At 47.2% G+C, this 16,177-nt stretch overlaps 1 protein-coding gene across 2 annotated transcripts in view; it reads left to right on the top strand.

The window, feature by feature from the left end:
* LOC137438235 (ATP-binding cassette sub-family C member 2) overlaps positions 1 to 16,177 on the top strand; it is a 38,812-nt gene that overhangs the window by 11,957 nt on the left and 10,678 nt on the right. For both annotated transcript variants that reach the window (XM_068133320.2, XM_068133319.2), the window contains exons 13-22: positions 1,089 to 1,226; positions 1,587 to 1,733; positions 1,964 to 2,048; positions 2,968 to 3,037; positions 3,318 to 3,444; positions 5,223 to 5,399; positions 5,596 to 5,763; positions 15,494 to 15,677; positions 15,889 to 15,964; positions 16,056 to 16,173. In XM_068133320.2, the coding sequence (XP_067989421.2) occupies positions 1,089 to 1,226; positions 1,587 to 1,733; positions 1,964 to 2,048; positions 2,968 to 3,037; positions 3,318 to 3,444; positions 5,223 to 5,399; positions 5,596 to 5,763; positions 15,494 to 15,677; positions 15,889 to 15,964; positions 16,056 to 16,173 (1,290 nt within the window). The remainder of the gene's footprint in view (positions 1 to 1,088; positions 1,227 to 1,586; positions 1,734 to 1,963; positions 2,049 to 2,967; positions 3,038 to 3,317; positions 3,445 to 5,222; positions 5,400 to 5,595; positions 5,764 to 15,493; positions 15,678 to 15,888; positions 15,965 to 16,055; positions 16,174 to 16,177) is intronic.

Below are 16,177 nucleotides of genomic sequence, written 5' to 3'. Positions count from 1 at the left end.
CAATCAACACCAGATCATCTGCATACAACTCCCACGGTAAACCCTCTACAGTGAGCCAGCACCTCAATCACAGCTACAAATAGTAGTGGACTTAGTACCGATCCCTGATGCACTCCCACCTTCACCTTAAACTCACCACTGTTCCCGTCCTTCGTCCTTACAGCTGTGCGTGCTCTTTTGTACATTGCCATCACTACTCTGATCAACCATTCCTCCACTCCTAACTTCCTCAATGCCCATGTCACTACTTCCTTCACGTGGAACCCTATCGAATGCTTTCTCCAGATCAACAAACCCACGAAACAACTTCTTCCTCTTCTCCATGTACTTCTCCATGTACCTTGCCCTATCAACAAAAACTATTTGTCAAATCTCACTTAAAATTGCTTTTCTATTTAATTTTACCAAATACTTTGCAGTTGTTCACTCGATACTAGTACAAGATAAGCTTGTCCCATAAATCATAACACTTCTCACACATGCAGCACACCTTTCCCTTCAGCTTCAAAGACACTCCCCTCCTCGTCAGCACGCCACTCAGTTCCCGAAACTTCTTCCATGCACATCTCACTCGAGCAACCGTTGCCGAGTCTGATCCACCTTCTCCATTCAGCATGTCTCCTCGGTAGCAAAATGTTTTCATGGCCTGATGTGGATAAATAATTAAAGTATGAACCTTTGATCAAGGGCAGTACCGTAATTGCGTTTTAGCATGATGCACCCAAATTGTCGAGCTCTCCCAAAGTCGCATCACTGGATGGATTCAAGAGCATTGAAAGCGAAGCTTTTTAGGATTTGATTTGATTTGTGACATAATAGGATTGACTTGTACACAACAAATGGATACCAACTAAAGCTGAATAACACCCAACATGTGCTTACATCAAGATTTTCTGTTCCTGTACATTTGTGTTTATACATTGAATTTTATGTAAACCATATTGAGATATTTTTGAAGTGTTGTACTGATTACAAAATAGGATATGACTGGACTTGTGCTTTGGGCCTTTCGTCCTTCAATGTTCTACTGCCATCTTTGATGCTAAATCCATCGCCATGAAGCGTAATGCTAATATCCGCTGGTACAGACTCTGAAGCTGTACGCTTGGGAACCGGCGTTTCTCCAACGTGTGATCGACATCCGTGTGGAGGAGGTGGCTGCAATGTCAAGCTCTGCTGACCTTTGCTCCATCTCGATCATCATCTTTGCTTGTGCACCGTTCCTGGTAACTGTTCCAACCGCAATCGCTTCACCCTCGCTCCGTAGTACATATTACAACACCTGCCAAAAAGATTAATTGGAAATTTTTGCTGATCTTGCTTTACCCACTACACCAATGCAGGGATAGCTTTGCAGTGCTTATTGATTTCGAACTTTGTGCTCATTTCCATGTGACTCCTTACCTGGTGGGACATGCATACATGTTACATACACTGCAAAGAAACTCCTTAATGTTTGGTTGTGCTTGCAGGTGTTTCATTTGTTTTGGTGGATTTTACATTTATTTATTTAAATTCTTTTTTTAATTTATGCAATATTTGTTGTGCTTGTCCAGTTATGTTTGGCCTTGTTTTCTTGTCTCCAGTTATCAATGGCCAGCTTCGGTGTTAGTACCCTGGTGAACAAGAATCACTTCCTAAATGCTCAGCAGGTTTTCACATCCATCGCTCTCTTCAATATCCTGCGCTTTCCCATGGGAAGGTTGCCTATTCTCACGTCCAGCCTTATCCAGGTTTGTGTATTTGTTGTAACTACGCCACAGTTGTTAAATGATGCTTCAGTAGTGGTTTGGTACATAACCCGTTGGTGCTGTATTTGGTCTAACATTCAAATACCGAAGCTTGATTCGTTTTGGGTTGTCCTCAATTTGCATCGTTGGGCTGATATTTGATAATCATATTTTATATTGATCACCAACCTTGTTTAAATAGTTTCCCAATTCAAAGCACGTGTATGCTCTAGGCTAGTATTTCTCTCCAACGTGTGGAGGAGTTCTTGGCAAACTCAGAGTTGGACCCTTGTGGTGTTGGAAGTGCACCAAGTGAAGGTGAGCAACATTCACACTGTACTGTATGGATGTGCAAATGCACTAACTAGTTTCTGTGTGCAGGATATCTCAAAGTTGTGGATTCAGACAAAATTGGTGGACATGTTGGGTGTGATATGAAGAATTGATTCGATCTTGATCTTGATCTGGAACCGGATACAAAAATATATATATATTTTTTTCATCATTGATAGAGGCAAAAACTATATATATATATATATATATATATATATATAAAACGGTGTGGAACTTTCTGAGATTACGGCTGGCTCCATAGCGCAGTGGGCTGTTGACGTTTAATCAATGGAGGTCTGTGGTTTGAGTCCCGTATTGTCAATTTTCACACTTAGCCCTCGCAAGAATTTCATTCCTGTTTATAAAAAATATATATATATTTCAAATGACTGATTTGGTCAAAACTTGGTGGATGAGTTGGGTAGGTGACACACAAGCAGACTACATTTTGGTTAAGGTCTGGCCTATCGGTGGAATACAAAATGCAAACCGTTCAGACTGGCGAGGGTATGCGCTCCACCGAGTGCTGCTCTATTTGTGCTCGAGTTTCCATGTTGATTCTGTTGTAACAAAGATGTCGTCGTGTTATCAGGTTGGTAGGAAAATCGTGGCCATTAAATGGCCCCTGATACCAATGGAAGAGTTTCACTCCAGATAAAATTCAAATTTTGAAGCGTTTTCAGGATTAAACTTCACTCCATGTGATGTAAAAATTTTCATCCAGCTGACATTCCATCTTGTCCTGCACTTTGGCAAAATGCATCAATTGAAACTTGATTTATGGGTCAAATTGTTTTTGGCAAAATTTAAATTAAACATCGTTTGCCTTTAGCGTTTTTATTTATTTGAATGAATTTCTTTATCATGGAGGAAATTGCTTGGTGTCACTTTGTGCCGTTCCCAGGTTTGTCTGTTGAGTTCCGTGAAGCCTCATTCTGTTGGGGTGGTGATGATGATCAGCCAAACTTGGAAGGGTATGTGGGTTTTGAAGATTGAACAAACTATCCCCTTGTAGTATATTTCGAATGAGGGTGGAGGTCAGGGTGCTGGCCGTCCCTCGTCCGGTTGGTGTTTTGACTGCTGGCCTTTTGCTCAAATCTCATGCCTTGATTAATTTCCCTAAATGTATTTTAAACGATTGATCCTTTGGCAAGTGCAGGCGATTTGGAATCCCGATGTCCCTTTTTAGACCGCCATTAATGGCCCTGCTCTTGCACAGGGTGATACCGAGTGTGGCGTCCTCTTGCATTCTAGGCTGGATTTGAAAGTGAAGACCGGCTCTCTCGTCGCTGTGGTTGGGAAGGTCTGTGCAGGGAAGTCTTCACTGCTTTTTGCCATGTTGGGAGAAATGGAGCGGTTGCATGGAAGCGTGGATATCTGGGTGAGTAATGTTTGCTGATTGTAGTTTTGAACGGCTTGTTTAAATAATCGAACCTCATTTAACATGTAGTTATCCCACGCACACCAAGTGATGAGCAGGGTTAAACAATTGGTTCACGTCTCTGTTCAGTCCACAAATGACGTTTATAATCGAGGAACTTTATTTCATTAGAATGTTATTTTGAACACTAATCCAAACAAAGCTGTAGTTTAGCAGTAAATTCACAGGCTTTGAATTTGTTGTTGCATGCACGTTTTATATTTATGTATACATAAACTTTTGTGCCTGCCAGTCAAACAAAACTCGAAATGATTCCAAACCGGTAACTTACTGCTTTTGAGGATGTTGTACATGACGAAGGAATAAAGAACTAATGTGTTATGGTGTAAAAGATTCTTCATAAATGGTGATAAACCTCTGGAAAATTATTTTTCTACAACCTTTTAAAATCTATTTTATTTTCAACAAGCAAAGGTAGTTAGCAATGCTGGATCCCTTCTCCCACCCCTTCCCCTTCATCTTTCCTCCTCCCATGCTCTCCACCCCCCCCCCCCCCCCAGGCACACACCCAACCCCTGCATCCTCCCACCTTACCTCTTCCCCTCACTTATCTCCTCACCCTGCCTCCCTCCCCCCTCAACCTCCTCATCACCCCTCCCCCCTCGTCCCATCAGTCACGGGCTAGATGTTTATCCTCGTCACCATCTCATGAATCTGAGGTGATCCGTTCCCAAATTTATTTTAAAACGCCCCCCAAGTGGCTTAAGCACTCCATTCAAAACCGTTGATAAGGAACGCCCGGCTTTAATGGAAACGTACCTTCAGTTTTTGAAATGTTCAAAAATCCTGAGGTGGTGCTGAGTGTATGATAGTGTACGTGTACACAAGTTCTTGAGGGGGAATGTAGCTTCTAAAAGAGGGGAAAGAAAAACTGATTTTCCCAGACTCCTGATTAATTAGATACGCAGACATTTTGCTCTCCCAGGCCGATTATATTATTAATTATTTTTTTTTGGCGCCTCTGTTTATTTACTTTTGTGTGAATGACATATCCATCAGTTTGTCTGCAAGCCTTGAAGCAGGGTGAGCTTTCATCTGAATTGAGAATGTACCTTCTTTGGGCGGTGTATGTTAGACCGCTACCACAATCGTTCCAAAGAAAGCATTAATTACCTCGTTTTTTCTGCATGAACTATAATAATAAAGCAACTTTTGCTTCCTCGAAACGGTACTTCATTTAATGATGCGTTTTTACATCTTCAAATGGACATGGAGGCCTATGTGGCCTGTTCCTAGGCAAGAGACTGGACAAATTAAGACCCCTGTGAGGGAGAGCAGGGTGACCAAAGTTGGCTTGGTGAACACTCCTGTTACCTTAAAATGGAGGTGTTTAAGTTGACCCATGCACTTCCTTGGAGTTACCTTGGTATGCATGCAAAGTTTCGGCCCACAAGATTTCATGGTTTTTGAGTTATGGAAGAGACAGACATTGTTATAGATTGACAAATACTGGAACAGGAACAATTTTATCACTTTCAAAACTTTCCGTTTAGCAATATTTTAAACAAAATATTAAGGGTTTATATTTATATATTTATATATATATTTTAATATTAGTCATCACGTCCAATGAAATGTTCTGTTTATAGTCTGTGTCCTTATTTCTGAAGACTGTGGTAAGGTGTTCTATCTCATTGAAACAAGATCGAGCATTAAATGACTGATGCGTGCAAACGGATGAGTCTTCAATCTAACGATGACCAAATCTTCCCATTTAGGGCTCCATTGCGTACGTGCCACAGCAAGCATGGATCCAGAATGCAAGTCTCAGGGATAATGTGCTTTTTGGAAGAATCTTTGAGCCGAACCTCTATTGGCGTGTGCTCGAAGCATGTGCTTTACTCCCGGACCTCGACGCCCTGCCGGCCAGTGACCTCACGGAGATTGGAGAGAAGGTGCTGGACCTTTATTGCATTGATGAATGATGTCCATTGTGTGGGTTGAATTTGTGCAAAATGTTTTCCTCGTTTTGAAGTTTTGACATGCCTTGTTCCTTGTACCTGTTCCTTATACGTGTTTTTTGGTTAAAGGGGTTCGTTATTTGGTTTGTAAACTTGTGCACCTTGACGTTTCGATGCCATGCTTTCTCAGGGAGTGAACCTGTCTGGAGGACAGAAGCAGCGTGTGAGTTTGGCGCGTGCAATCTACAGCCAGGCCGACGTCTATTTGTTGGACGATCCGTTATCTGCTGTGGATTCCCAAATTGGACTGCACATTCTCCAACAGGCATTGGGCCCTCAAGGTCTTCTCAAAGACAAGGTTTGAGTAGTTTGAAATAAAGTTGAATCGTCTGGTTAAAGTTACCATTGACTTTTGTAAATGTCACTCGACCGACCGCATGGCTCAAATTCACATTGTGATGCTGTGATTGAAACCGCCCCGAGATGGTGGAACAAACGAGAAAATGAATGATGCATTAACTTAAGATATTGGAACAAGGTGATTCATTTTAATTTTTGTGGTGGGTGGGGGGGGGGGGGGGGGGGGTGATTGGTCAGGGTGGCATTGTTTTATTATAATTTTAACATCATATAAGTGTGAGGATGATCATACTAAATATCGTAGCATGTTTTAATTTGTACTCCTAAATACAATCAAACTTGTAGTTTTAGTGAGGGGTGAAGGGGTAGGAGTGCATGGGAGCTGAGGGGTCCAATGTTTGTAGTTCAGGATGGGGGAAAGACCCCAATTCTCTATGCGAGTATCATGCAGCACCCTCTGGTGGAAACAATGATTACAAGTCATAAAATACTTTATAGGGTATTTAACTCTGCTCGGATGTTTTTATTTTTGGTTCTACACATTGTGCAAATACATGACTTAACTTTCTCAGACTATCTTTTGAAGACTATTATTGTAGTTTTATTTTATTTTTTTATCCCAAGGCCTAAAAGTGATGTTTCACTAACTCACTCTTCCCCTCCCCCCCTATTTTTCATTTATTTATCCAACCAATCACTCTTGCTAGCAGGTTGGCTTCCACTCTCACCGTCTTCTTTTCCTGCCTCCCTTCCCTTCCCCTCCCAATTGCTCCAACAAGGGGTTAATGTCCAAAATGCCACTGTTCTGGTTCCTGGGGAAGTTCGCAAACTTTAATGTCCTGATTCAATCCATAGTTACCCCTTGGAATATAAGGTAATAACCTTTCAAATCTGATTGGTCTCATCATGAAAACTGCAAGAGTAAAACCAAAAAATAGATTTGGAATTGGCGTGCAAAACTGGTCTGGAAAAGTGTTTACATCTTCGAGTTCGATTTTTGTCGAACAGTGTTAATATCCGCATGTTCTTTAAAATAAATAAATAAAATCGGGGGATATTGTAGTCTGTCCGTCCGTCATGCTGTCATCTAAACCGCTGTGCAGGAATTCTCCAAACTTGGTAGTAATGATCGCCAGATGGCAAGAAGGTGCAACAGCAATATCATTTTAGGTCCTGCCCTCCAGGATGGTGTCAAACTGAAAAATGCAACTTTGAAGGCATGTTTTGAGCATTTTAAAAACGAAGCGTTGTATATGCAAGCAACATGAGGATTTCTTGGATTTCAAGCCCCAGGGGTGGGTACTTGCTCACAGGGGTCAGAATGGGGGGGAAGAGTTAGTCAAATTTTATATTGTCTTGCCTGGTGGAGCTTTATGCTATTGTTACAGACACGACTTTGATGTTAAAGTGGGCCGAGCGGAATGGCCGTCGTGTCCGCACAAATTACCCGACTATACTCGACGTTGACGAAGTCGCGTTACGCTGGCTCAATAAGAAAAAGAAGACACCCGGCTGGGTTATAAAATGACGACACCAGGGATACGGTTCTCAAGACCTCCGGAGGAGATTATATTCGTTACGGAAGGTCAGATTACAGGGACGAGAGGTACAACATAGAAAGACAAGCACTTAGACACAATCTTATATTATTCCCAACAGACGACAGATAAACGGGACAAAGCTGACTCACACGGGGATTGATGGCTAGGAAAGGCAAGGTAGCGATGGCTCCAGGTGCACCTGGGCTCGGGGCAGGATCAACACGGTTCGGTCCAGAGATGCGGGGAGGTCTCGTCGCAGCGCTCAGAGGTGACGTTCTTTCTCAGGCGGGTCTTTCTCAGGCCTCTCCAAACTCAGGCGCATCTGTTTCAGCGCTCGCAGGTCCTTCTTTCTCCAGCTGGGGGCGCATCTCACGTCACGTCCGCTACGTGGCCGCGTATATCCGGCGGGGAGTGACACGCCCTCGGCTCGCTAGCGCCGCCCCAGATGGAATCGGTCCGCCCTTCTGATTGGGTGCGGGGGGTTACCAGGCTCCGCCCTTGAGGAGGAGCTGACAGCCAGCCCCTCCGTGGTAACCCCGTGGAGCGCGTGGTCAATGGCGCTAATCGAGCCGGTGTGAGGACGCATCCTCCCCCGCTCCGCCGCCATCTCCTCTGTTGTTGTTGTAATTGTTGGGGAAGAAGATGGAAGGAGGTATGGGAAAGGTCCTAAACTCACTACTGATGCCATATAATCACATTCTGGTGCAACGAAGAGTCATAATTAATGGAAACGAGGCCTTAACTGACATAGAATAAGAATAACTAGGAAGATGTCCGAAAGTTGTCTACGTGTGGTGCGGTGGACCTGGGCACGACATTTAATGGGGGAATAAGGGGAAGGTCGGCTCTACTGATTGTTATTTACATGCAATGGGACTAGGGAATGGGGGATTGGGGAAAGTTGGGGAGTATTGGAGAAAATAGGGGAATATTTACAAGCGGATATGGAGGCCAAATTCCATATTCGCAACATTGCACCCTTCTCTACCCTCGGGGCGTCCCGACCCGATAAATTTTTACCTACTTTAGTGTGGCACGCAATGTAGTTCCCTCTACTATTAACTCTACCCTGAGTGCGACAGTTTTACAGATATTCACAAATGAGTAAATATGTCCCCCTGCGACGTTGCACCCTTCTCCTCACAGAACCACACCCACAGGATAACCGAATCCGGAAAGAATTCGCAAACTAAACATACAGCCGGTAGGGAGCATTATTTACAAGATTACGCTGATATCTACACTACGATCCAGGACCTGTTTTTGGAGGAACACATGCAGATGTTATGCATAGAGAGAGCGCGCTTGCCAGCATCGATACACCAACCCACGAGTGCTCTGTGGCCGACGGCCCTTAATAACGTGCAGAGCACCCCTCCCGAGCATCAAAAGCACCACCCCACCACCAATCGGTGCAGTCACCATTGTTCATTGGAATAAAAATAAATTCGACAACCCCTAACCCTGCAGGTGTCTCTTGCTCTTCTTGTGGTGCACTTGGTGTTAACTAAAAGTGGTTCACCTGTATGGCATAGGTGCCACGTTGACCCATAGGTCCATCCCCGGGTGGTGCTTGGCCGCAAACGAACTGCGGTCCATTGTGGGTGGCCACAAACATTGCGGTCCATATGGTGTACCGATCCAGGCAGCGAACAGCGAAAGTGCAGGCCCACAACTGCGTAGCCAGCACCTCTCTCTCCTCTCTCTCTACCCCAAAGCCAGATCCTCGGAGGTGGGAGACAAAAGAAGAAACAAGTGAGTAAGGTGGTAAGGGCGCAAAAGTGCACGCAATATAAGGTAATGCACACTGGGGGCACATGGGAACCAGGTGAGACAGGTACGTTCCTATCGTACGCCCCCCCCCCCCCCACCAGGTAACCTACATGGCCCCTCCCTTACCCCTTACTGTATCCACACAACACAACACTACCCATAAACATCTACTTTACAAATCAACAAACATCCCTACTGTCTTCCCCGTTCCTCCCATATACCAAATTCGTCTTCTCTCCCTCCTAACCAATCAAATTTGCCATTTTCAACTCTCATCAAAATTTGCCATCTCCAACTCAACATCATAATTTGCCATTACCAATTCATCATCAGTCCCTCCTAGGGAGGGAGAGATGGAATCACCCCAATGTCTCATCCACGTCGTGATGCGTCTCACAAATCCACACAGCGATTCATCTCCTGCAACAAAACAAAGAAAACACAGGTGTGGAGTCATCATCATCACCACAGGTAAGTGGCTGCGTATGGTGCGACAGGTTCTTCAATCCTAACTATTTCCTAAATGACTTTAACAACTTTACACTACCCGGGGTCTTTCTCCGGCCAAACCATTGGCCCTCTTACACTATGGGTTCTAAAAAACCAATTCCCATTGGCCAAACTGTGGTGCTTTTCAATTTGGGGTCTCACTCCCCCGATTCATCTCCCGGTGCCCTCGCACAATTTCTGGGCTGTGGCGTGTACCTCTCCCAGTGGGTCTACCCACCTGCACACCTCCACCACTGCGGTTGCCTCCGAGCTTACCTGCTCCTTACCCTAACCTAACTACCTGGGGAAGGCCCTCTGGCACTCTCCCCACTCGGTGCCCTCTCTGGCACTGGGCTACCCGGGTCCGTCCTCCGGATCCTCGGGCCCCATCCACAACTCTACCGGCTCCCAGAGCCCACCTGCGGCCTCACCTGGCCGACATCCTCACAGTGGTGGAGTGCCCAACCAACTACACGCACTAACAGGCTACACGCCCAGCCATTTCCACAACACTAATGCACCCATTCTCAACACCATTCTGCAACCGCACCACAAGTGCCAATATCCAACCACAATTTACCTGTACCCTCTACCTAACACTTACACTACCCGCCCCGGGTATCCGTGATGGGGGTCCACTCTTCCCCCATCCACACCTTCGCACCATGCACACCACTCCGTACCACTTACTCCAACTCTCTCCACACACCTGTACCTGCACACCTGTGCAATCACACCTGTTCAATTCTCACACACACAGCATCATCTCAGCTAACTACTCCCTTCTGAAACTTGCGCTTCCCAGTCGTCCCTTTAAACTATTGCGCTCCCTCGTCATTATCATCCATACTAATCTACCTGCGTCCCCACTACAGGTATCAGTCACTAACTAAACTTAACGTTACCTAATGTCATCGTCTAGATCCCTACACACAATATCCTAACCCACCCGGGCTAGTTTTCACTGCCATACACCCCATAAACTATTGCTCCTTTGCCCCACCATGGGAAGGGTGGCAGGGATGCCATCCCACCACATCGGGGGTCTCTCACTACCAATTTTGCACATCAAATTTCAACAAATCAAAAATTTGCCAATCACTGCCCATCATCTGCCAATCACTACTGCCAATCCCTTGCCAATCATCAAATTTTGTTTTTCTCCAATTTTGGGTCCAAAACACTAACCTCATCACCCAGTCGACTCACTAATACCTCTCGGTGCGCCAATTCCTGTCCAAAGCCCGGCTTCGTAAAGCCAAGCCATGAATGCTGGTTGTTCTGTGCCAGCGGCTGGGTGCGTCCCGCATTCGGTGCAGGGAAGGAGGTTTACCCGGGCCGAGATCCCACGCACCATCTCGGCACGGAGCCATCCAATGCCCCGATCTCGACCTGCCGGCACGTCTCACCAAAAAGTGGTCGCCATGACGACCCTTTCTATCGGGCTGCCAGCTCCGCCTAGTGGAGCCTGGACGCGGTCGTTCAAAGCGAGGCCCGGCACGCACCGAGGGCCTGCTTCGGCTAAAAGTCGCTCTAACCTCTAACCCGTGTAACGTCGATGCTTCACCTGGACGCTTACACCCCGCAGCCCGTTCCTTGCTCACACATCCAGCCGTGCCCATGCTCCTCGTACCTTTCCTTACACACCCAGGTACACTCATTCCACTCACAGCCTTGGTCACACACCTGACCACCGAACACTTTGGCACACATTCGTTGTTCGCACACCTCACCAATACACCTCTTCGCGCCCCTCCTCTGTCACCTCCTCTGTGACAATCACAGGTGTGCTCTCATTCGCACACCCAGCCATGTGCCTCACCACCAACTCCAGCGTGCATTCCCACTCACGCTCTACCATTCCAGGTGTACATCCTTCCATCCCAGGTGTACATCCTCGCTCACCTGTCACAACCAGCTCACTCTCCTTGTCACTCTCACTACTCTCACCTCCACTCGTGACAACGCACTCACCCTTACTCTTGACAGCACACTCTTTCCCCATGCACCTGTCTGTCACACACCTTTCTCGCGCACACTCTCCCGTTACACCCTCTGTAACACTCACCACAGGTGGACACTCTTCCTTACTTCTGACAGCGCACTCTTTCCTCATGCACCTGTCCGTCACACACCTTTCTCACGCACACTCCTGCGCACACTCTCCCGTCACACCCTCTGTAACACTCACCACAGGTGGACACTCTTCCTTACTTCTGACAGCGCACTCTTTCCTCATGCACCTGTCCGTCACACACCTTTCTCGCGCACACTCCTGCGCACACTCTCCCGTCACACCCTCTGCAACACTCACCACACCGCGCTTCCACGTGCTCCCTCGCACACGCGCTACGACCGACTCACTCTCGCCAGCACACTCACTCCTTGGCACGCACTTTTTCCTCACACACCCCAGAGTCGGACTTTCTTGCACACCTCCATTTTCGCACACCAGACCTGTCGCACACTTCACCAACGGCCTCTCACGAACACCCGGGTCTATCTCGACCCCCAAGCCTCTTAAATCACCTGGCGCATCATACGCACGACCATATTGGTCACCACTTACACCGGGTCCTCTTCCTCTTCGCTTCTCCTCCATCACCTGCGAATCCCTCATCCGGTTAACGAGCACATCACGATCCAAACAGACTTTGGACCAATTCTTTTATCTCCTCTTTTATCTCTTTGTTATCCCCTCTCCGTCGCTTCTTAATTTCGCTCACCCCTTCTTCCACTTCTTCTAATTTGTGCCTCACCTTTTATTCCCCGGTACGTCTCCTCAAGCTCGTCCTCCAAGGCTACCTTGACCGTTTCCATGTGCGTCCTCACCTGCCGGTCCTTCGTCTCCATTACCTCTATCACCTCGTCCAACCTCGTTGTCAGTCCCTCACGTACCATCTGACATTCCCTCTTTGTCGCTATTAAGTCGTTTTTTATGTCGTTTTGTGTCGCTTTTAAACCTCCTAATACTGCAGTGTTCCTTTGAACCTGCTCCGTTAGTCCTTTTTGTCCCTCCGTCAGCTGTTCCACCTCCTGCGTCAGGACCTCTATGCCCCCTTGTAACTTTACAGTCCCCTTTCTCACCTCCTTCTCCATGTGCTCCTTACAGTGCCTCACCTCCTCGCGCACTCCTCCGACCTCCTCACTCACTCCTCTTCTGATCTCCTCTCCCATCACTTGCATCTCCTGCCCAGATGCCACCCTCATCTGCTCCATTTCCTCCCTGTGAGCATCCAGTTTGGTTTCTACCCCCATTCTGACCCCCTCTATCTGCTGCTCCATTTGTTTAACTTCCCTTTCCGCTTGGTCCCTCATGTCCCTCAATTTGCCTTCCATACTGTTTTCTAACCCCTCTAACCCATTTTTCACTCCCTCTATCTGATTCTCCTGGGCAGCCATTCTATTTTCTACCCCCGTTAACCCATGTTTCACCTCTTTTATCCCGTTGTCTAACCCCTCAAATTTCTTTTCTAATCCCTCACCGGTACCCCTCATTTGGCCCTCTAATCGCCCACTATCAACCCTCATTTGCTCACTCTGAGCATCCATCCGGTTCCCCATTACCCCCAATTGCTCACTCTGAGCATCCATCCGGCCCTCCAATCGCTCACTATTCTGGGCCATAAGGGCCTTCATTTGTATAAAAAAAAGGTTCAAATCCATTGGCATCTCCGGTTCGACTACCGCGACCATGGGCGTGGCTAAATGTGGCGCCGCTGTAATCACGTGCGCTAGAGCGCCATTTTGTGCACCTGCTACCCTTGCTGTTTCGCTCTCCTCATGTCCCTCATGTCCCTCAATTTGGTCCTGGACCGACCCTGCTTCACTCTCCGCTACCGGACCCCAGCCGTCTTGATCCGCCATAGCGCGACTTGCAAAATTCGAGTTTCGTAAAACAAATCCAAATTTTTTTTTTTTTTTCGTTATAATTTCGGCGAGCGCAGTAACCGCGGGACCGCGCTCCGGCTCGATTTTGTCGAGCGCAGTACGCGCTCCGAACCGATTTTCCCTCCCAAAATTTGGGCCTAACTAATTTAGTCCCGGGTCCGAATCTCACTCCTCGACACCAATTGTTAGACACGACTTTGATGTTAAAGTGGGCCGAGCGGAATGGCCGTCGTGTCCGCACAAATTACCCGACTATACTCGACGTTGACGAAGTTGCGTTACGCTGGCTCAATAAGAAAAAGACACCCGGCTGGGTTATAAAATGACGACACCAGGGATACGGTTCTCAAGACCTCCGGAGGAGATTATATTCGTTACGGAAGGTCAGATTACAGGGACGAGAGGTACAACATAGAAAGACAAGCACTTAGACACAATCTTATATTATTCCCAACAGACGACAGATAAACGGGACAAAGCTGACTCACACGGGGATTGATGGCTAGGAAAGGCAAGGTAGCGATGGCTCCAGGTGCACCTGGGCTCGGGGCAGGATCAACACGGTTCGGTCCAGAGATGCGGGGAGGTCTCGTCGCAGCGCTCAGAGGTGACGTTCTTTCTCAGGCGGGTCTTTCTCAGGCCTCTCCAAACTCAGGCGCATCTGTTTCAGCGCTCGCAGGTCCTTCTTTCTCCAGCTGGGGGCGCATCTCACGTCACGTCCGCTACGTGGCCGCGTATATCCGGCGGGGAGTGACACGCCCTCGGCTCGCTAGCGCCGCCCCAGATGGAATCGGTCCGCCCTTCTGATTGGGTGCGGGGGGTTACCAGGCTCCGCCCTTGAGGAGGAGCTGACAGCCAGCCCCTCCGTGGTAACCCCGTGGAGCGCGTGGTCAATGGCGCTAATCGAGCCGGTGTGAGGACGCATCCTCCCCCGCTCCGCCGCCATCTCCTCTGTTGTTGTAATTGTTGGGGAAGAAGATGGAAGGAGGTATGGGAAAGGTCCTAAACTCACTACTGATGCCATATAATCACATTCTGGTGCAACGAAGAGTCATAATTAATGGAGACGAGGCCTTAACTGACATAGAATAAGAATAACTAGGAAGATGTCCGAAAGTTGTCTACGTGTGGTGCGGTGGACCTGGGCACGACATTTAATGGGGGAATAAGGGGAAGGTCGGCTCTACTGATTGTTATTTACATGCAATGGGACTAGGGAATGGGGGATTGGGGAAAGTTGGGGAGTATTGGAGAAAATAGGGGAATATTTACAAGCGGATATGGAGGCCAAATTCCATATTCGCAACACTATCTTTAAACTTTGCTTTGTGGGAAGCATGGGGATTTGCGATGGTGCGCCATAGATTTCGCTCTGGTTGTAAATATGATCCCTTAATGTGAATCCTGGAATTGAGTATCTTGGGTAATTTGCATCGTAAGGAGTTTGGGTCATCTCCTCCATTGGATAATCTACAAAGCTAGTTTATGGCTACCTTCCCCAAGATTCCGATACATGAAGGTGATTTTATTCTCATTGAACCACCTTTGGAGGCAATTCTTCCCCACAGAGCAGGGTTCCGCACCTTTGCCTTTTTTGTCCAAACTGCCTTTTTTTGGGCACCGGGCCTTTTGAAGCAATGTTTTGAATGGTCCCCTTTTTGAAGCAATGTTTTATGGCCGGATGCTCTTCCTGCCGCCAACCCTGTTGGTCTGGGCGCCTCTTGCGACACACGGAATTACCAGTGAACTGGTCCTCAATTTGCCGACCTCGGAAGGATGATAGGCTGAGTCAACCCCCCTGGCATGAATTCAGCGATCGACCGGAATTCGAACCCAGGATCCTAGGATCCCAAGGCTAGATCCCAAGCCAAGATCCTAGGATCCTTAGTCCTAGCCACTAAGCCAACACCAGGCTCGATTTTATTCTTATTAAATGACTGATTTCAATTGGAAATGGTTTACTTGTCAATTTATCTCTTTATCCCACTTCTCTCTGCCCACCCCTTGTATGTTAACACCTTTGGGGGCAACAAGACTCGTGTGCTTGTGACGCACAATGTCAGCCTTCTGCCACTTGCTGACCAGGTGGCCGTGTTGAAAGCGGGTCAGCTTTCAGAGGTCGGCACGTATGAGCAGCTCCTCCTAAAGGACCAAGACCTCCTCCGGGCCTGCTGCTGCCCAGAGGCCAGAAATAATGTTAGGAGCTTGGAATATCTCGGTGAGAACAATCAGGGCAAATGTTAATCCAAAATGGAGAATGACAATCAGGTTTTGAATTGAATTCCCCCTGTGGAGTTACAACCTGTTGAAGGCAAATTCTCACCTGTACACCAAAAGCTTTTGTGGTTTCACATTGGATGCTAATGCCCCGAAACTTGTTTGTGATAACTTTTTTTTTTTCTGAACTTTGTTATTCGATGATATTGCAGGAGCATTATTTAAGACGAGGGTACCTGTATGCCCAGACAACGGAGGGTCCATGAGTGCACATCTGCAAGGCCGTAGGTAAGCTCCAACAAGAATCGAGGCTCTGATGCTCACACCTGCACCAAATGCATTTTACTGAATTTGCTTTCGTTCTGATTCTTGGATTTAGGTTGAGCAACATGAGTGGCTCGTACAGCTGGTCAGGAAAGGAATGTTCACATGAAGAGGCTCTCGATTCTTCAATCGGAGGGACACTGATCCAGAGGGAATTGGTTGAAGTTGGACAGGTAG

This window comes from Myxine glutinosa, chromosome 12 (genome assembly GCF_964187855.1).
Source record: "Myxine glutinosa chromosome 12, kmMyxGlut1.1, whole genome shotgun sequence".
Taxonomy (NCBI): Eukaryota; Metazoa; Chordata; class Myxini; order Myxiniformes; family Myxinidae; genus Myxine; species Myxine glutinosa.
This window is presented reverse-complemented; position numbering and strand designations above follow the sequence as displayed.